The sequence below is a fragment of the Sturnus vulgaris genome, chromosome W, assembly GCF_052056855.1.
Source record: "Sturnus vulgaris isolate bStuVul1 chromosome W, bStuVul1.hap1, whole genome shotgun sequence".
In the NCBI taxonomy this organism is placed as follows: domain Eukaryota; kingdom Metazoa; phylum Chordata; class Aves; order Passeriformes; family Sturnidae; genus Sturnus; species Sturnus vulgaris.
The window spans coordinates 18,729,203-18,750,965 of record NC_142282.1 but is presented as its reverse complement, the minus strand read 5'-3'; the positions used below and the strand labels follow the sequence as shown (position 1 = coordinate 18,750,965).

At 43.4% G+C, this 21,763-nt stretch overlaps 1 protein-coding gene across 1 annotated transcript in view; it reads right to left on the bottom strand.

Annotated features, from left to right (window-relative positions):
* The window catches only part of LOC148220015 (transcription factor RFX3-like), a 233,390-nt gene that overhangs the window by 39,879 nt on the left and 171,748 nt on the right, over positions 1 to 21,763 (bottom strand). The window contains exons 12-13 of the mRNA XM_088155476.1: positions 11,547 to 11,644; positions 11,075 to 11,224 (exon numbers count right to left, since the gene is read on the bottom strand). Coding sequence (XP_088011602.1) covers positions 11,075 to 11,224; positions 11,547 to 11,644 — 248 coding nt within the window. The remainder of the gene's footprint in view (positions 1 to 11,074; positions 11,225 to 11,546; positions 11,645 to 21,763) is intronic.

The following is a 21,763-nucleotide window of genomic DNA, read 5'->3' as shown; positions in this document are numbered from 1 at the left end:
GGGGAAAGGGGCTACTTCCCCAGGCACTCAAGCAAGGATCGGTCTTCGGCACCGCCAACGGCAGCCGGCAGACACTGGGAAGGTAGGCAGGGCTAGATTGTAATGCTGAGCTACCGCGCAGAAAGAGATCCAACGGAGACTGCCGCGGCTTCAGGCGGCACCCCACGTGGTGGCTCTGGGCTTTCTAGCGGAAGGGGAACAGGCAAGAAAATAGGCAGGTTTTGATCGCAGTGCCGAAAATCGCAGCTTAGCAATATCCCGGGGCCTGGCACACACCCTCCGCAACACATGACCACTCTCCCTGATCGCAAAACGGAAAGAAGGGAAGCAGCCCGGCCCCAGCCCCATGAAAAGTCTTGTCAGAGCCTACACCTCTTGTGCGATATCTCCCGAACTGCAGGGGGGAATGCGGGGGGGGGGAGAGACGTCTTGGGCAGCCTTTAAGAACACGCGCTTAAAGATACAGTGACAATTTTTATCACAAATGATTATGAGATACCTTATCTGACTCCCCCAAGATAGAAGGAACTGTTATACACTGCATTAATGGGACTCCCATTCAAAATCGATCAGTATGGGGAGATCAAATAGGAATTTTGTGTTGACATCCCAATGTTACAATTCATCAGTTACATCGAGTACCTGCATAGATAACTGCTATCACTCTAGCCAAATCAAATGTGAAACCGCCCATCATTTTTTTCCTGGATATTCACCCACTGACACCAAGGCATTAAATGTATTGGTACACCCTATCTTAATTATGCCTATCATAATTGTACTAATGACAATGTTTAATTGCTTTATTTAATATAAATTAAAATGGATTGATAGCACCTATATATGATTACCTATTCATTAACTTGAAGTTCACACTGAGGTCAAAGGACCAAATGATGTAGTAGGCCCTATGAAGAGCCTGAACCAAAGTTGACCACTGTGTGAACTTTCAAACATATGTACCTGTCTTGGGGTGATTTTATGATGATGCTTTATTCCCTGTCTGCTTTATGCCCAGAAAATGAGTGCTGTAGCTTTAAGATGGACCCGAGGGGTGGGGCAGAGGAAGGGGGTGTGTGTGTGTGAGTGGGACCATGGTCTGAGGTCTTTCAGTGGGAGCACTAAACTGGGGAATACAATTCCTAAACCACAACAGCCTTATTTGGTGCCCACAGCATGAAAGCTTGAGATAAAAACAAACCTGCCCAGAGCAGGTTGGAAACAAATTTGATCTAAGCATTTGCTGTACTGGTACAGAGTCACTGGTCATAATGTTGCTTTGTCTATTAATGTGAGTGTTATACCTAACCCTGTATATATTCCAGTATGTGCTCCTCATGATGATCTTTTTCAGAGCAGGGAGAGGGATCAGCATAGATTTATTGCTGTACTTTGTGATATCAGTTTATGACAGGATAACATCAAGAGCAATGACGGTAATTTGGGATGTGTATTCAATGCTGCGCTCCTGTCCTTACGTCAGACACTACCTCTGGGAATTAATTAATAATTGTACACAGTCTCTGGGGGAACAGGAAATAATGATATTCCATACCTTTTCACCCCCTTTTCCTCCTTCAGGCCTGTTACAAGAGCTTTTGAGAATTTAGAATTTTCCTTGGATGTTAAGGAAAGCATGTTTTTGTTGCTAAGTCTGCCAGGTCTCCTCAGTGCAGCCCACATCATGTTTAGAGTCAAGAAATAAATTTTTAGGAAGGTCATTCAGAGATCTGCCCCAAGGGGGAATAGTCATGAGTGGCATGGAATGTAGGGGAAAATGGGCCAGTTTTTTGAGAAATTCTCTCCTCCAATGTTTTGAGAGTTTACCCCTGCACAACTACAGGACCCTGATAAAGTCGTAGAATATTTGAAAGGAAAATACTGTGGCAGATATGGAGAGGCGTGAAGTGTGCTGGGCCCAATGTGCTGGGCCCTGGCTGCTATTTATCAAACACTGCTCATCACTAGACAGCACCCTCAAGTGGAGGAGGAGGAAAGCAGAACAACAGGCACCATGGCCACTAAAACTGCAGCTGAGCCAGAGGAATAACCCATGCTGGTTGCAGTCGCCCCTATACAGGAGAAAAAATCTAAGACAAAATCAGTTCACTTAGTAAGGGATGAAGAGGAGTAAGCAGGGCCTTCATAACAGGAGGAAGAGGCAGAATCGAAGATAATCACCAGACCCTGGATAAGCTGCAAGATATGCGAAAAGATTTCAGCCACCAATCCTGTGAGCCCCTGGTGGCCTGGCTGCTCTGCTGCTGGGATAGAGCAGCCCACAGTTGGAAACTAGAGGGTAGTGAAGCCAAGCAGCTGGGATCCCTGTCAGGGAATGTGGGCATTGACAAGGGCATTGGGAAGAAGACAGAAACTCTCAGCCTCCGGAGGTGATGCCTGTCAAGCGTGAGGGAAAGGTATCTTTTCAAGGATGATCTATCAGTGCACCAAGGCAATTAGAACACCATGGAGAAAGGTATCCAGTACCTGAGAGAATTTGCTGTGCTGGAGGTACTCTATAGGGATTTAAGTAACAAGCAATCCCCTCTAGATCCAGATGAGGTCCACAGTACACAATCCATATGGTGGAAGTTTCAACAGAGCACATCATCGTCATATGCCAACTCCTTGGTAGTGATGTCATGAACAAAAAGTGAATAATTTGGTTGCCCAACTCTGGCAATATGAAGAAAGTCTGTCTTCCCCCATGCAGGCCTGCATCTTGGCTATAGAAACACTAATGACCACCAGCAATTTATAGAGGAAATGTCCCATGCCCTGCCAGTACAGACAAGAATCTCTTCTCTTAGGAGCAAACACCACCATGTTTAAGAGAGGGAACACATTCTGTGATTTTACATTCATGAGAGGAAATGTGGAAGTGGGATGGAAAACCTACGTCTGCCCTAGGACCACGGGTACATGAGTTGAAAGGAAGAGCAACCAAGAATAAATGCTGTTCCAGTTTCCAGTGGGAAACTCCTCACACAGAATAGAAGGGCTGATGTTATTTCTGATCCTCTTGAAGGAACCTCAAGTCAATAATTAAAAGAAGTGAGCAATGAGTACTATGACCAGTACTATTTGGAGAGTTCAAATTGGAGACACATGGATTTGATGGATGGACCACTCGGTGGATAAAGAATTGGCTGGATAGCCACACGCAAAGTGTTGTGGTCAACAGCTCATTGCCCAGGTGGACACCAGTGACTAGTGGTGTCCCTCAGGGGTCAGTACTGAGGTCAATACTGTTTAACATCTTTGTTGGCAACATGGAGAGTGGAATTGAGTGCAGCTTCAGAAAATTTGCTGTGTGGTGCAGTCTACATGCTGGAGGTAAGGGATGTCATCTAGAGGGACCATGACAGGCTTGAGAGGTGGGCTGATGTAAACATCATGAAGTTCAACAAAGCAAAGTGCAAGGTCCTACACCTGGGTGGCAGCAATCCCAGACACACTGACAGGTTGGGGGGAAAAGTGATTGAGAGTAGCCTTGCAGAGAAAGATTTGGGGGTGATGGTTGAAGAAAAATTCAATGTGAGGCAGCAGTAAGCACTCTCATCCCAGAAAGCCAACTATGTCTTGCTGCATCAAAAGGAGTGTTGGCAGCAGGTCCAAGATTAATCTCAGCTCTAGTGAGACCCCATCTGGAGTACTGCATACAGTTCTGGTCTCCCCAACATAAGAAAGACATGGAACTGTTGGAGCAAGTCCAGAGGAGTGCCACAAAATTGATGACTGGAGTACCTCCCCTACAAAGACAGTTGAGGGCCTGAGAAAGTTTGGGCTATTCAGCCTGTAGAAGAGAAGGTTGCATGGAGACCTCATAGCAGCCTTCTAGTATCTGAAGGGGACCTACAGGGAAGCTGGAGAGGGACTCTTCATCAGGAACTGTAATGGTAGGACAAAGAGTACAAATTGAAAGAGAAATTTAGGTTAGACATAAGAAAGAAATTCTTTACTCTAAGGGTGGTGAGGCACTGGAACAGGTTGCTCAGAGAAGCTGTGGTTGCCCCATTCCTGGCAGTCTTCAAGGCTGGGTTGGATAAGGCCTTGAGCAATGAGATCTAGTGTCCCTGCCTATTGGCAGGGGGGTTGGGACTAGATCTTTGAAGTCCATTCCAAACTCTTAACATTCTATCATTCTATGATTAAAGGGGCCCTGCCCTCAGCCAGGTGGAGGAAAGGGACAATCGAATCTATTGCACTATGTGGATCCCATGGCCTGGAACATGAGACCCACAAGAGTATAAGGCTTTAGTTGACACTGGCGCACAATGTACCCAGATGCCATCAAGATATATGGAAGCAGAATCCATCTCTATTTCTGGGAGGGCAGGGGGATACCAACAGCTGACTGTACTGGAAACTGAAGTGAGCCTGACAGGCAATGAATGGCAAAAACACCCCGGAGGCCCTGTGCATCCTTGGCATAGATTACCTCAGGAGAAGGTATTTCAAGGATCCAAAAGGGCATTGTTGGGCTTTTGAGATAGCTGCTGTGGTGTAGCAGGGCATCTCAACCCCCCACAAGAGCTTATGTGTTGTTTGTTAACTGGTCAGATAACTCAAGCAGGACAAGCTGTCTTGTAGTGAGTTATTTTGGTGCCATGGGGTTAACTTTGGTCTGGCATCTCCCAACTGCCAATACACATCTTACTGTTGAAGTGAGATCTGGAAGATAAGCTGGATTTCTGACCAACAGACTTTATGACTATAACAGCCACATCAAACTTTCACAAAGCAGAAATCTTCTATACATTTCCCTGGAAATGTAAGGAGCTTCTCCCATAAATAGGGGTGCCTGCTTCGCAGTTACTCCTGAGGGGTTAAGTGAAGGAATCTGTGTACATTATCATCATTTTGGTGGCAAGTTGCATTTGACTCCTAATCAACACTATTTCTTTTGCTAGCGTTAATATAGGTACCTTGATATCGTGCACTGTTTTGTTATGCTGTAATCTACTAGTAGTTTAGTTTTATACTGTGTATTAAGTAACTCTGATTAAGATCTTTCATGTGTTATCTCTTGTCTGTTTAATAAATAATTAATTTTTATAAATAGATCTGATTCACAATCACTATAACTTGTGGGCCAGAGTGATTCCTTAAATTTAAACTCCTGCCAAAATCTGAGGCTAAGGCAGGGCTTGTCTGAAGCTCCCACTCGTCCCGTGACATGTGGAGACAGAGGGAATTCTACAGCTGAATCCCTTGCCTAGTGTCTCAGAGGACCCTTCTGCTGTGGGACTCCTACAGGTCGAAGAATATCAGGTACTGATTGCTACCACAAAAGTGCACTGTCAAAAACACCTCACCAACTGGGACTCTGTGATCCCCATTTATGAGATGATTTGTGAACTGGAGAGCCAGGGAGTGCTCAGCAAGACTTGCTTACCCTTTAATAGTCCTATCGGGCCAGTGTGTAAGCCCAATGAAGAGTGGAGACTGACAGTAGACTATCATGACCTGAAAAAGGTCATACCACCAAGTGCTGCTGTGTTGGACATGCTGGAACTTCAGTATGAACTGGAGTCCAAGGCAGCAAAGTGGTGCCACCATCAATATTGCTAATGCATTTTTCTCAATTCCTTTAGTGGCAGAGTGCAGGCCACAGTTTGCTTTCACCTGGAGGGGCGTCCAGTACACCTGGAACCAACTGCCTGTGGTGGTGCATACCCCCCTCGCCAGGCCGCATTATGATCTGAGAAATGCTTGTTAGGAGCCTTCACAAACAGTTCCTCTTGAGCTTATCAAAACCACTATCTGTTCCTAGGAACCTGTGCTGTCTAATGAGCTCCTGTTTTTTAATGAACAGCCTTGGAAACTTATTTTTCTTGCCTGAATAACAACCCAAGTGGAATAATATTTTTTTTATCAAGCTTTCAAAGAAAGTTACTGACCTGAGTTGCAGCCAGGATAGAAAATTATTATGACTAAAGTCCACTCTTGTGACCCTACCAACAGTGGTCCTAAGTAAGATCCTTTGAGCTCTCCTGGACTGCAGCAGGCTGTGACCAGCAACGCCCCTCTGAGTAAGGCCTCTGAGAGCCAGCGAACTCTCAAATTTGCTATACTTGGAGGATCACCAAAGGACAACGATGGATCCTGGGCTGATACCCTCACTCCTCAGGAGTCAACCCTTTACCTGCTGAGATGATGCAATGGCATCTGAAGTGAGTATCTCGCTGAATTCAAGGGGATTTTTTCACAGGTACCATCTTTGGACATGTGAGTATGCATATACTGTAGCAAATATACCAGGAATGTTGTTCTCCTAGACTCTCAAGTACTTTAGATTTGTAACTAAGGACTGCAAGTAAGTTACTGTTGTAGTATAGCAAATTATATATGAATCCTTTACTAAACTGCTTATCGATTAAGTTTAAGTACTGTTAAGTTTAAATGCTGTTAAGTTTAAGTGAAGTGCTGTTGGTCAAGTCCAGGGCTCAGTTTATCATGGGAGTCTACTCTGAAGCTTGTGACTCAACAGGAGTGTCTTCCGTATTCCTTTTTTATCCTTACCCTTTCCTAACCTCTTGTCCTCCTCTCCTCCTGTCCCAGCCTCCACATAGATAGTTTTGTGTTTATTTTGATTTGGATTGATTTTAAATTTTTGATTGGTTTTTCTCTGTGTGTTTTAACCATGTAGTAAAGAATAGCGTGAACTTTGCCAATGAACTTTGTCATGATGTGGCTTTTTATAATAAACCTTTGCTGGTGATTCTTTAAGTGAACTTAAAACACTAATTCACAACATTGCCCCAGGGGTGTAAACACAGCTCCGCTATTTGCCATGGACTGATCTAGACTGCACTAGAAAAGGCTGAGGCTCCAAAACACTTACAGTACATTGATGACATCATCCTGTGGGGCAACACATCAGAGGAAGTTTTTGAGAAAGGGGAGAAGATAATCCAAATCCTCCTGAAGGCCAGTTTTGCCATAAAAAAAGTAAGGTCAAGGGACATGCCCAGGAAATTAATTTTTTAGGAATAAAACGGCAAGATGAATGTCATCAGATTCCAAGGGATGTGGTCAACAAAATAGCAGCTGTGTTCCCACTGATCAGCTAGAAGGAAACACAGGCTTCCTATGTGCTGTGAGTTTTTGGAGGATGCATATTCCAGATTACAGTCAGACTGTAAATCCTCTCTATCAAATGACATGGAAGAAGAACGATTTTAAGTGAGGTCTTGAACAACAAGCTTTTGAACAGAAGATGGTTCATGCAGTAGCCCTTGGGCCAATCAGGACAGGACAGGATGTAAAAATGTGCTCTACACTGCAGCCAGGGAGAATGATCCTTCCTGTAGCATCTGTCAGAAAGCACCAGGGCAGACTCGAGGTTGACCTCTAGGTTTTTGGAGTCAGGGATACAAAGGACCTACAGCCTGTTACACCCCAACTGAAAGAGATACTGGCAGCTTATGAGGGGCTTTGAGCTGCTTCAGAAGTGATTGGCACTGAAGCACAGCTCCTCCTGGCACCCTGACTGCCAGTGCTAGGATGGATATTCAAAGGGAAAGTCCCTTCAACACATCAGGCCACTGATGCTACGTGGAGTAAGTGGGTTGTACTGATCACACCGCGAGCTTGAATAGGAAACCCAAATCGCCTAGGGATCTTGAAAGTCACCATGAACTGGCCTGAAGGTGAAAATTTTTGACTATTGGAGGAGGAGGTGACATACTGAGGAGGCCCCACCATATAATCAGGTAGCAGAAAATGAAAAGTGATACGCTATCTTCACTGACAGTTCCTGCTGTATTGTAAGGATCCATTGAAAACAGAAAGCTGCCATATGGAGTCCTACATGGTGAGTTGCAGAAGTTATTGAAGGACAAGGTGGATCAAGGCAAGTTGTACCTCAAGGAGATTTGATTTTTGAGTGAGAACAGTCTACAATGTTGAATTGTATAATACTGGTTGCTGAATGACACTGCCAGTGTATGCCATAACTACCATGGCCAATGAGGATGGAGTGCTCCAGATACACCAGTCATGAGCTCCTGATGCAGCTTGCAAACAGCCAACAGCACACCAGCTCTCCTGCTCTGGAAGACATCTAGGATGGATAGAAACCACAGTCATGGACTAAATTAACTCAACAGACATCTTGGAGGGATGGCCATTGACTATGGCAATGATGCCTGTGATTGTGTATATGTATATATATATATGTGTGTGTGTGTGTTGGGGATTGAATTGCTCCCTTTTCTTTCTGTGGAATTCCTCCCATTGTTATGCTAAGTAGTTGTGTCTACACCTTAAAACAATAAGATAATGTTCTCTCGAAGGGGAGTGGGTGGAGGGGGAGGGGGGAGACCGGAAAAGGAAAGGTGGGAGAGGGGTCTGGGCGGGCTGGGACTCTCGTTTGGCTCGTGGAGTGGGAGGATGCCCCGGTGCTCCGATCTGGCATCTCCCCTGCCATCCCAGTGCTGAGATCCACGCTCCCTGCCGTTGGACATCGCTCTGCTGCTCTCCCACCTCACGCTACTACCTCCAGACACTCTGCCGAGCACCACGACCAACACCGTGAGGGGGGAGTCGCTTCCCCATCCCTCTCACACCTGGGCCACTGCCGCCATCACTCCAGCCCTCTTCAACTGCGCGGGACCTGCCCTGCCCCCACAGCACCGGTAACTGAGCGCAGGGAGACGGCCTGCGGCCAGAAGGGACTGGAACTGAGTTATACTGTTCTGTTCTGTTGTCAATTTTTATAGCTGTTGTTGTTTTCTGCCTTGTTAGATATCAGTAAAGAACTGTTATTCCTATCCCCACATCTCCTGCCTGAAGGCCTCTGATTTGAAACTAAAATAATTGGAAGGGAGGGGGTTGCACTCTGCATCTCAGGAAAGGGGTTCTCGCCTTTCCTTAGCAAATACCTGTCTTTCAAACCAAGACAGTGTGTGTATAGTTGGAAGGTGTAGGGGTGGATGATGTCCCGGTTCTGGCCAGGACAGGGTTAATTTTTTCTGTAGCCAAAAGGGGGCATGTCTAGGACCTGGAGGTTATTCTATACTATCTCATGTAATTTTCCAGGAATGGGGAAAGGGGTCCTTTCCCGGTCGGGGTAGTGTGGCAGAGGTTGAGTAGTGTTGAGTATTTCAATATTAATTGCTCACCTCTCTTATACACTTTTGGTATTAATATTGTCGCTGTTGCTGTTTGTTTTCTTATCTCATTGCTGTTTCTAGTAAATTTTTCTTATCTCAACCCATGTTTTTTACCTTTTGTACTTCCAATTCTCCTCTCCATCCTGACACGGGGAGGGGAGGAGTGAGCGAGTGGCACATGGTCTGGGGTGTTTCAGTGGGAACACTAAATTGGGGAATACCATTCCTAAACCACAACAAAAGACTTAAGACCAAATAAAATTTCTGTTACATTTTTTTATCACCTCACTTTAAAAGAGCATTTTTATAGGCAAAAAAGGATTGTTGTGTTTATCCACAGTCTGCAATATATTACACATTGCCTAATGAGTAATATAAATAGCACACAATTGGACAAACACAATCTATATACAATAAAGAGCAATTCATAGTATTATCATGGAATATGATTATATTAAATTTTCAAGTTTTAATAAGACCAATATGGATACTTCTGTTAAATGGAATTGGAGAAAACCAATATTGATTTAACAAAGACCATATTCTTAAACTCTAGCTATCACATGCCATGTTAACATCTCAACTTTCATAGACTCTATATCTTACCACAGAACAATTTTTAATATACCACATATTTGGTTACATACTAAATCTTAGGTAGTTTACACACTATTATGTAGTATAACTGTGAGAACGGAACTGGCTGGGATAAATAGTGGTTTAGCCTCAATAGCTTATGCAAGAGGTATCAACCTGAGACCATGGGAAGCGGGATACTGAGAGGGAGATATCTGGTCAGGTTATGGCAAGAAGAGAGGCATGGGAGTTGGTATGTTAATGGTATGTTAATGGAGTTATTCTATAATAGGTCATGTTTCTGGTTCTTGTTCTCAGTTCGTTCAATACATGTCACATATAAGGTCATGTTCCGAGTTTGCGTTTGTGATTGGACCCCTGCCCTCAGAATATCCCTACATATTGTTACGTTCACCACACCCCCTCATCTTTGGATCTTGCCCCTCAGATTGTGAGGTTTCTACGTTTGTTATTTTATCCATTAAAGTTCTTTATTCCTCGGGCAATTCCATTGTTCCCGTCCCTCTATTTTTGCCATGCTCCCACCGGCTGGACCAGGCTCGGGGTCGAAGTGAACCAGACTGCGACATATAACTATATTGTGTTAGATGTTATTTATTCAAAGATCTTTGCAACAAATAAAAATAATTCAACTGTGCTAGTGAACTTCTGAACTTCTTTTAAGTTAAAATGTTTTAAAATGTTTGTTCATGAAATAAGACAAATGTATGACTACCAGTAATCTGGGCCATGTAAGTTAGTTGAGCAAGAGGAGAAAAAAACTTGTTTCTTCTAAGGAGAAGAAAGAGATAAAAGGGAAACCTTTTTCTAAACCAAATGAAAAATAATAAATCAATGTTTTACAGATAACTGGAAACTAGTTCTAATCATTTACTTAGGAAAGGTTGGAAATGTAAACACAAAATTAAAGAAAGTATACTAATGATATTGTATTTTAAATAAAAAATATGAAACAAATAATTAAATTGTACTAGAAATAGTGCTCTATGATCAATATTTTTTAATGAAAGATCAGAAGCTATGCCATCCAAGATTTCATCTTCAACTACTGTTCATGCTGTTCATTCTAAGAACACATGTAACCTACACTTTTATCTGCATTAAATAAAAACTGGCAGAATGCATGATCTGAAGGATAAGAAGCCTTCAGAGAAAAAGGAAATAGATAATGTTTCTGAGATTCTATTTTTCTTATGGCCGAAGCAAAAGCTGGAAAGTTCTGACTCAATTACTGTATATTTATAGATCAGAAAAATGTTCCCACTTTGCTTTCTTGATAGAATAAGAACTAACAATAAAAAATTTAAAATTGTGTGGAAATAATTTTTTAAAAATCTGGGTTTTAAAGCTAAAGGTACCTGTACATTGGCAAAATCCACACGGTTGAGATCACTGAGCATCTGGTTGATCTGAGAAGTGTTCTGAAGCACAGCCCGAGCTGCCTGAGCCAGGTGATTGAGAGATGTGTATCTTCTCAAAGTCTGGGCAAAGGCACTTACAGTGGCAACCTATGAAGAAATCCCTTTATCTTAACACATTGTATTATCAAACAATCTTCTGTTTTGTATATTTTAATTCTAAAATTGCTTTATTAATTTATGAGCCCTCAGATATTGTAATTCACATATAATGGAACAAATACAATTTTTCCTATGATTTTTTTGGCAAAACAAAGTTATTTCCAACCCCGTGGTTCATGTTTGAAGTTCAACCTAAATATGACATTTAGCATAAAAGTTAAAATGCTGTTATTTTAAGATCTTGAATGACATCTAGTGTACAATTGCAGAAAGAGAAGAAAAAAAGAAAACTGCAGTCAACTGTGTTTACCTTGCTTTGTATCATTCTCTGTGGAATATTGTTCATGGCACTGGAAAGCCAACCTTCAAGGCTTTTTGCAAAATTGCGAATGGCTTGAGTCAAGGCACCTAAACATAAAAGAATAAAAATAAAATGAAAAGGATGGCAGGGTGCCTCTCTTGAAACCTTTTGCATCTTCAGTATTTAAATATTCCACATTGAGAACTACTGCATTTATTGGCTCAAAGACTTATCCAGTTTAGGTTTGGATCCCTATCATTACAAGAAGGATGTTGATAAACTGTAGCAAGTTCAGTAGAGGGCCACTGACATGGTCAGGGAACTGGAGCACATACCTTATGAGGAGAGGCTGAGGGAACTAGTTTTTTCAGCCTGAAAAAGAGAATGTTTAGGGGGGACCTAATAGAAGCCTTTCAATACCTACAAGGTATCAAGAACAGACAGCCTCTTCACAATGATGCATGGCAGAAGGGTGATAAATATTAGGCATAAACTGAAAACAGAAGGATCCTGACTTGATAGGAGAAATTTTTTTACCTTGAGGACAGTTAAACAGTGCTAATTCATGGCCCTTCATTGGACTCTTTCCATGTCACTCATACTGGGGAGACCAGAACTAGATACAGGACTCCAGGTATACAGCACTCAAATGGTGCTGAATAAAGGGGAAGGATCACCTACCTGGACCTACTGGCAACACTTTGTCTAATACAGCCCAGGCTACCATTAGCCCTCTTTGCAGCAAGGGCACTCTGCTGGCTCATGTTCAACTTGGTGTCCACCAGGACCCACTGGTCCTTTTCTGCAAAGCTGCTTTTCAGTTGGTTGGCCCCCTTGGCATGTACAGGCACATGGGATTGTTCCTCCCCAGGGGCAGGACTTGGCACTTCCCCTTGTTGAACTGTATGAGGTTCCTGTCAGCCCATTTCTCCATCCTGTCGAGGTCCCTCTGGATAGCAGCACAACCTTGTGATTCATCAGCCACTTCAGAGTTTTGCATCATCAGCAAACTTGCTGAGGGTATGCTCTGCCCCATCATACAGATCACCAATAAAGACATTGAACAGTGTTGGACCCAGTACTGACCTCTGGGGTACACTACTATTTACTGGCCTCCAACTAGACTTTGTGCAACTATGGGATTCTCTGGAGTGCTACAATGGGTAGATACAGAATCTTTAGGGGAAACAAGCTAAGAAGGTGCTCTATATGAATATTATATATTCATAGAGCTTTGCCTAGGGATGGATGATAAGCCAGTTGAGAGCTTAAGGGTCCAGGTTAGATGACATAACATGAGTGATGTTGTGGGTATCTGATACAGCCTACCTCATAAGGAAAAGGTAGATGAAGTCTTGTAGTAGCTTGACCTTGGCTGACTGTCAGGTGCTCACAAAGCTGCTCTATTACTCTCCCTTTTCAACACAACACCGGAGAAAAATATGAAGAAATGCTCATGGGTCAAGATAAGGACAAGGAGATAACTCAGAGATTGCTGTCACATGAAAAACAGACTGAACTTGGGGAATTTAATTGAATTTATTGCCAGAGTTGGAGAGTGAGATAAGAACAAATCTAAAAAAAACTTCTTCCAACCCTTACTTCTTTCCAGGAACAACTTGACTCCCAACTCTTCTACCTTCTCCCCCCTAGAGGTTGCAGTCAGTTCATAACACTTTGTCTCTGCCTCTCCTTCCTCCTCACGCTCTTCTCCTGCTCCAGTATGGGGTCTCACCCATGTGAGACAGTCTTTCACGACCTTCTCGAACATGGATCCTTCCCATAGGGTGCAGTTCTTCACAAACTGCTCCAGCATAGGTCTTTTCCATGGGGTGAAGTCCTACAAAAACAGACTGTTCCAGCACGTCTCCTCACAAGGTCACAGGTTCCGGCAGAAAACCTGCTCTAGCATGGGCTCCTCTCTACAGGACCACTGTTCCTGACAGGACCGTGCTCGAGCATGGACTCTCCATGGGCTGCAGCTTCCTTTGGGGTACATCCACCTGCTCTTGTGTAGGATCTTCCATGGGCTGCAGGGTGACAATGTGCTTCACCATGGTCTTCCCCATGGGGTGCAGAAAAATCTCTGCTCCACTAACTGGAGCACATTCTCCACTCCTTCACTGACCTTCATGTCTGCAGAGTTGTTTCTCTCACATGTTCTCACCCCTCTCTCCTGGCTGCTGTTGTGAAGCATTTTTTACTCTTTTTAAAAATATGTTACCACAGAGATGCTACTAATGTCTCTGATTGGTTCAGACTTTGGCCAGCAGCAGGTCCATCTTGGAGCCAGCTGAGTGTCCCTTCCTGACATGGGGACAGCTTCTGGTATCTTCTCATGGAAGACAGCTGTGCACCCCTCATCTCTACGAAAAGCTTGCCATCTAAAGCCAATACAGGTCTCCTTCAGGTAACTGGAATAAGTTTCATGTTTACAGGCTCCAGTTTTTGAGGGACTTGAACAGCAGAGCTGTCTCTATCTGCTAGAGGGACAACAAAGCAGAGCAAAAGCAAACCAAGAAGACAGTTGAACAGTGCAACTGGTCACCCAGAGAGCTTTGTGTAGTTTCCATCCTTAGATGTTTTCAAGACCTGACAGGGTAAAGTCCTGAACAAACAAATCTGAATTCAGCATTGACCATGCTTTGAGCAGGAGGTTGGACTAGAGACCTCCTGAGATCCCTTCCAACCTGAATTATTCTTTGATTCTATATTATGTAACAATTATTTAGTTTCTGATTTAACAAACAGAACTGACCACTTCACCTAAGACCCCTTCAAAAAACTTATGATCGGCAGTGAAAATTCTTTTTGGCATTCCTACAGGTACATCAGTAATTGCAACAACTGTTTCCTATCTCCTGAAAACTTCCATAATGAATTTTCTGCCATCAATTTTTGCCTAAGTGCTTTTGCTTTTAAAGAGCAACATCCCACAGGAAACAGCAATTATTGCAATACTTCAGTTTCCTCAAGTAACCTTGAAGTACCCTGAACCATTGCCAACATGTTTTTCTTTTAGTTCTGAAGCACAAAATGCAATGTGCAATGTTCAACGACAGTATCAATAAAGAATAAACAAACAAGGTAGGATTGCTCATATTGGTGTGAAAATTTGGTGGTAGAGAATGAATGCTGCTACAGTAATAAAGAAGAAAAAAACAGAAAATGGAAATATTACTATCTATAAGTGATTTTTTTTTTTTACTACATCAAAGAAGAAACAGTGCAACTAAACAGTGGATTTTGTTTATGAGGCAAAACAGCAAGTTTGGTAGAGTAAGAATTAATTGCTCATAGAAGTCACTTAATATGAAAAATGCCCTTTTTCAGCTTGAGTAATTGATGAATCCTGTAAACAAGAACTTCTGCTATCAAAGCTAGCCAATTTGTGTAAAAAGAAAGAAATATTTTCTATTTTAAAGCATTTTTTTTCTTCAAGTTTGTGTCCCCAAATGTAAATGCTCATCTGAAATTTAATTTGGATGTATAAAACTTCTGAATAAGCTCTATGCAATGGGTTTTTTTTCTTTCTTTCTTGAGGTTTCCAGGCAAAGAACAAACACTCTTTTTCACTGTTAATCATTTAATCCACGTTTCTACATGAACATTTTTGTATGCACTTGCTAGTTAACACAGCATTTGCTCATGTTAATTTATTACCTGCAGAATAAAAAAAACAAAACCTCTCATCCAGATAGTTTGCAGTGTTACTAAACACACATTAAATGATACAGCAAAAAAAAGTTAAAAGGAAAACATGTATTTTTGGATAAGCCTTCAAAAAGCCTGGGTTTCTCATCTGAAATATTTCTTCTACATAAATAACAAGATTTTGCAGTCTTTCTGGTATTTGTAATTGCTGAAATTGACAGATACAACATGAAAAATATCTTGAACACAACTTCTCTGCCTGGAAGAGGAACTCCCAAACAAGTTTAGTGCTATCCATCCTGTCACTTGTGAAGAGATAAAAAGGCTATTCTCAGCAGAAAGGATCTATTGCCATTAATACACAGTGGCTTTGGTCTTTTGCTAGAATCATTAGATAATTAATTTTATTTCTGACTGAAGTATAAAGTGTTTGGCTTCGTTTTAAACAAAGAAATTTGGCTTTTTCCCACACAGTAGTTTTTCATTTATTTTGTGGGCACTGAAATGTTTTCACGAAAATTTCAACTAACCAAATTTTACTTAGAGCTTGCTTTTCAAAAAGTTTTCTTCACTATTAATTTCTTTTATGGTAATATTTATTAGGAAGTTATGTGGAAGAGTAGGTTTCCCCAAATACTGAAAATCAGGAAAAGACAAAAAGATGAAACAAAAATAGAATTATCAGCTTGCATCCTTACAAAATTAAACATTTTCCCTTTTTTTTTTTTTTTTTTTTGGCCATCCAGTTCCTGTTGGTACCTTTCTGATTATCCAGAAAAAAAAGAAACCTGCCTATGATGGGATATTTCTACAAAGCAGTACTTGCAAATATTTTCCTGAGTTGCTTCTTACAGCATATCTAACAGAGGCAGACAACAGATGCAGTACTTGTGTCAGAAGAGAGAACAGCATTCATGTCCTCAGCTATGGTGTTAATGTGTCACAGAGTACTACTTTCAGTCATCGGAGAAACTATCCCTGTAACGTCAGAGGCCTCAATCCAGACCGAACTTCTGAGGGAAGATGCAGCTCAGAGTACAGCAAGTACCTGGGGTCTCTTGCTGAGGCTGAGGCAGAGTGGGACAGTTTCCTTGCCTGCAGAAGGTGTGCAGTGGAACAGGACCTGTGTTGCCAAGGAAGTGCAGGAAGAGGTCAGCAGACTGTGCAATATCAGAGAACGTGAGAAAGAGATCTACTGGATCTTTTTCAAGACCCTGCAGCCTGAAGTCTCAGCTGTATTGAAGGAGGATCAGGTGGTCTGTGCTAATTTGATTAGGAAATGGCAAAGGCTGGAAGCCTGTGACTTCTGAAAACAGAAAGAAGGCTCCTGCTTCAGCTGCATACCTCCAACAAAGAACAGATACAGTACCCTCACAGCAGATCAGATGGTCTGGGAACTCTGTCCAAGAGCTAGTTAAGCCTGAGCCATGCAGCAACACCAGAAGGAAGTGATAACTGATAATAATGGGAGGCTCCATGCTATGGGGATTGAAGCCCACATCTGCCAACCTGACCTGCTGTGTTGGAAAATTTACTGCTTGCTGCGGGTTGGATGTGGGATATTGTGGTGATACTGACAAGGTTTGTCCAACCCTTGGATTATTACTCCTTGCAAATCTTCACATGAGCACCAATACTGCCAGAGGAGACCTGGAGCATATCAAGTGTGACTGCATGCATCTAGGGGCAATGGTCAAGGGTATGGGGGCCCAGGTATTCTCATTGGTCTTTCCAGTGAAAAGCAAGAGCTTGAGGGGGAATGGAAGTTTCCTGTGTGTCAACAGTTGGTTGCCCAGCTGGCAATGACAATCAGCATTTGTATTTTATGACTATGAGGACCCTTCTTTAAAGATTGAAGACTGTTAGAGATGGGTTCCACCTGACCAAGTAGGGCAAAACCATCTTTACCAACAGACTGGCCAACCTGGTGAGGAGAACTTTAAACTAGAAATAACGGGAGAGGGGCATAACGACCCACAGTCAAGTGAAGGAGTACTGGAATGAGTTGGTAAGCAGGGTGTTATGGAAAAGAGAGAGCTTGTAATTGGCAAAACAGGGCTGAAAAGGAGACACTGCTGGACCAAATTCTTACAAGGAAACTTATCTTACAATTCTTACAAACTGCTGGTGATGTGGAGCTTGGGGAGAGTCTGAGCTGCATTGACCATGAGATGGTGGAGTTGAGTATACTGAGAGGATGGGAAAAGGAAAATGGCAGGATAACAACTCCAAATTTCAGGAGAGCAGACTTTGGCCTGTGCAGAGATGTGCTTGGAAGAATCCTATGTGAGACAGTCCTGGAGAGCACTCTGGATCTAGGAGACCTGTTTGATATTCAAGGTTCACCTCCTTCAAGCTCAAGAATAGTCCATCACAATGAGCAGGAAATCAAGCAACGGTGACAGGTCTGCGTGGATGAACAAGGAGCTCACGACTAAACTCAAACACAGCATACAGGAGCTGCAAAAAGGGGCAAGTGACCCAGGAGGAATGCAGAGACACTGTGTGCAGAAATGGGGTTAGGAAAACCAAAGCCCACCTGGAGTTGAAGCTGAAGAGCAACATTAAGGATTTCTACAGGTACATCAGCAGAAAAAATGAGGACCAGAGAAAATGTGGGCCTGGTGCTGAATGGGGGAAGGGAACCTAATGACAAAGGCTGAGGTACAGGATGCCTTCTACACTTGAGTGTACACTGTACACTGGTAAGGACTACCTTCAGGAATCTGAAGCCTCTGAGACCAGAGAAAAAGTCTGCAGCAAGGAAGAATTCTCCTCAATAGAGGACGACCCAGTTAGGGAAACATTTAAAAAACTGGAGAGACATAAGTCCATGGACCTGGTCAGATGCACCCATGAGTACTGAGGGAGCTGGCTGATTTCACTGCAAGGCCACTCTCAATTATCTTTGAATGGTCATGGTGATGAGGGAAAGTTCATGAGGACTAGAAGAAAGCAAATAACCATGTCCCTAAGCACCATATCCATGTCCTTTAAATACCTTTTAAAACTGACCAGAACTTGTGGGTCCCTAACCCCTCAAAGCAGATTCTGAGGGTACTCTGCTACATATCTCCCTTAATAGGTTAGTTTACTTTCTTAAAGTCCAGTGTAGCAACTCTGCTGACGTTTTTTCTCACTACACTGAAAATTTTAAACCTAAACATTCCATGATCATAGAATCATTAAAATCATTGAGTCCAACTGTTGATCACTGTGGGCAAGACAGCCACCAACCATCACATCTCCCAATAGTCCTCTAGTCACAAACAAGTCTAAGAGGACATCTTTCCTAGTTGGCTCACAGAGTACTTGTGACGAGAAGTTACCTCCCACAAACTTCAAGGCTTCCCAAGGCCTGCTCATCACAGCAGGATGATATTCACAGTTGATGTCTGGGAAGTTGGAAACTCTCATAAGGACATGGGCTACTGATCCAGAGATTTCTCCTAATTGCTTACAGAATAACTCATCACTGCTTACATCCTGGCTGGGCGATCAGTAATAAACACCCACTATAATATCTCCTTTGTTTTGATCCCCTTAAGCTTCACTCAGAGGCTCTCCACCACATCACTGCCAACTGTAAGGGCTGTACAATCAAACCTCTTCCTTATGTATAGTGCCACATCTCCATTTCACCTGCCCTGCCTATCCCTCCTAAACAGCCTGTAGCCCTCCATCCCAGCACTCCAGTTGTGGGACTCATTCCACCTACCAAATATAACACTACCTGCTACATCAGTTAGACATATACAAGTCTAAGACTTGATGGGATCCACCCAAGGTGGAATGTTTTGGAGCAGATCACCCCTACAAAGGGGTCTGAACAGGCTGAATTGATGGACTGAGGTGAATTGTATGAGGTTCATGAAGGCCAAGTGCCAGGTCCTGCACCTGGGTCACAACAACTCCGTGCAATGCTACAGGCTTGAGGGAGAGTGACTGGAAAGCTGCCTGTCAGAAAAGGACCTAGAGGTGTTGGTCAACTGCCAGCTGAACATGAGCCATCAGTGTGCCCAGATGGCCAAGAAGGACAATGGCATCCTGGTCTGTATCAGGAATAGTGCGGCCAGCAGGACCAGGGAAGTGATTGTCCCTCTGTACTTGGCACTGGTGAGGCCAGACCTTGAGTACCGTGTCCAGTTCTGGGCCCCTCACTACAGGAAGGACATCGAGGTGCTGGAGCAAGTCCATAGAAGGACAAGGAAGCTGGTGAAGGGTCTAGACAGTAAGTCATATGAGGAGTGACTGGGGGAGCTGGGGTTGTTTAGCCTGGAGTAAAGGAGGCTCAGGGGTGATCTTGTCACTCTCTACAACTTCCTGAAAGGTGGTTGTGGTGAGAGCGAGCTTGGTCTCTTCTCCCAGGCAACTAGTGACAGGATGAGCGGACATAGCCTCAAGCTCCACCAGGGGCGGTTCAGGCTGGACATCAGGAGGAATTTCTTCACAGAAAGGGTTGTTAAACATTGGAATGGGCTGCCCAGGGAGGTGATGGAGTCAGCACCCCTGGAGGTTTTCAAAAAACAACTGGACGTGACACTTAGTGCTATGGCGTAGTTGACAAGGTGGTGATTAGTTAAAGGTTAGACTCAATCTTAGAGGTCTTTTCCAACCTAAATGATTCTGTGATTCTGTAATAATATTGATAACACACAGATGTTTTGGGTTTTCCGAAGTAGAGCTTACCCTAAGTCAAGGACTTTTCAGTATCTCATGCTCTGCTAGTGAGGTGCACAAAAAGCTGGGACAGAGCATGACTGGGACAGGAGACCTGAACTGGCCAAATGGATATTCCACACCATAGAATGTCATGCCCAGGATATAAACTGGGAGGAGGGAGGAGTTAGCTGGAAGTGATCAATTGCTGCTCAGGGATAGGCTGGGCATCGGTCAGCAGGTGGAGAGCAATTGTATTGTGCATCACTTGTATTTCTTGGGTTTTATTTCTCTCTTTCTCTCCTTTTCATTACAGTTATCATCATCATTAACAATATTAGTATTATTATATTTTAATTTGTTTCAATTTTTAAACTGTTCTTATCTCAACCCACAAGTTGTACTTTTTTTTTCTGATTTCCCATGCAACTAGTGGGGGACGGAGCATCTGTGTGATACTTACTTGCCAGCTGGGGTTAAACCACAATACCATCTAACAGTGGCCAGAATATTTTGGGGGACTATATCAAAGGCCTTACATAAGTCCAGGTAGATGACATCTGTAACTCTCCCCTTCTCCACTGACGCAGTCTCTCCATCGTACAAGGCCACTAGATTAGTCAGACACAATTTGTCCTTGGTGAAGCCATGTTAGCTGTGTCTAATGTCCCCCCTATCATCGATGTAGCTTCCAGGAGGATCTGCTCTGTTAAGGAAACTACCCAGTCTGACTGTTTACAAGACTCCTTGGAGGCACCAGCTCAGGCTGTTTCTGTGTTGCTGCGCAGTGAATAAATTCCTTTATGGAATGAGACATTTGAGACTCTGCTATGGGAAACCTGGGGTCAAACCGGTGAGGAAACCTGGTCTGACTGCATGTGAGTGGGGTGTGCAGGGGATCCCTTTGGCTCACTGGAGCCGCCGCTGCGAAGAGGCTTCGGTCCCTGCAGTTAAAGTCTCTGTCGTTTGGAGTGTGACTGCCAGAGACTCTCCTGAATGGTAAGACCAGGAAGTTTCCTCTACATGCTCCATGATCTTACAGGTAACAGGTGAGGCCAACTGGTTGGTAGTTCCCAGAGTCCCTGTTTTTACACTTTTTAAAAATGGGTGTAATGTTTCCCTTTTCCCAGTCACTGGTGATGCAGTCTGACTGCCATGACTTCTTAAATGTAATAGAGAACAGCTTGTGAACTACACCAGTTCCTTCAGGACCCTGCCATGCATCTTGTTGGGTCATGGAATCATAGAACTATTTAGGTTGCAAAAGACCTCTAAGATCATTGAGTCCAACCATTAACCTAACACTGCCAAGTCTACCACCAAACCATGTTCCTAAGTGCCGCAGCTATGTCTTTTAAATACCTCCAGGGATGGTGACTCTAATGCTTGACAATCCTTTCAGTGAAGAAATGTTTCCTAATATCCACTCTAAACCTCTCCTGGTGCATCATGAGGCCATTTCCTCTTGTCCTATCACTTGTTACTGGGGAGTAGGGACCCCCACCTTGCTGCAAGCTCCTTTCAGATAGTTGCAAAGAGACATAAGGTCTCCCCTGAGCCTCCTCTTCCCCACACTCCAGCTCCCTCAGCTGCTCCTCATAAGACTTGTGCTCCAGACCCTTCACCAGCTTCGTTGCCCGTTTTTGGACATGCTCCAGCATGTCAATATCTTCGTTGAAGTGAGGGGCCCGGAAGTGAACACAATATGAGGTGCAGCATCACCAGTGCCAAATACAGGAGAACAATCACTTCCCTGGTCCTGCTGGCCCCACTATTTCTGACACAAGCTAGGATGTCTTTGTCCTTCTTGGTCACCTGGACACACTGCTGGCTCATATTCTCCCCACATAAACTCATGACATCTTTGTAGTCCTCTTGAGTTTCCTGTCCCTCCTTCCAAAGGTCATAAACTC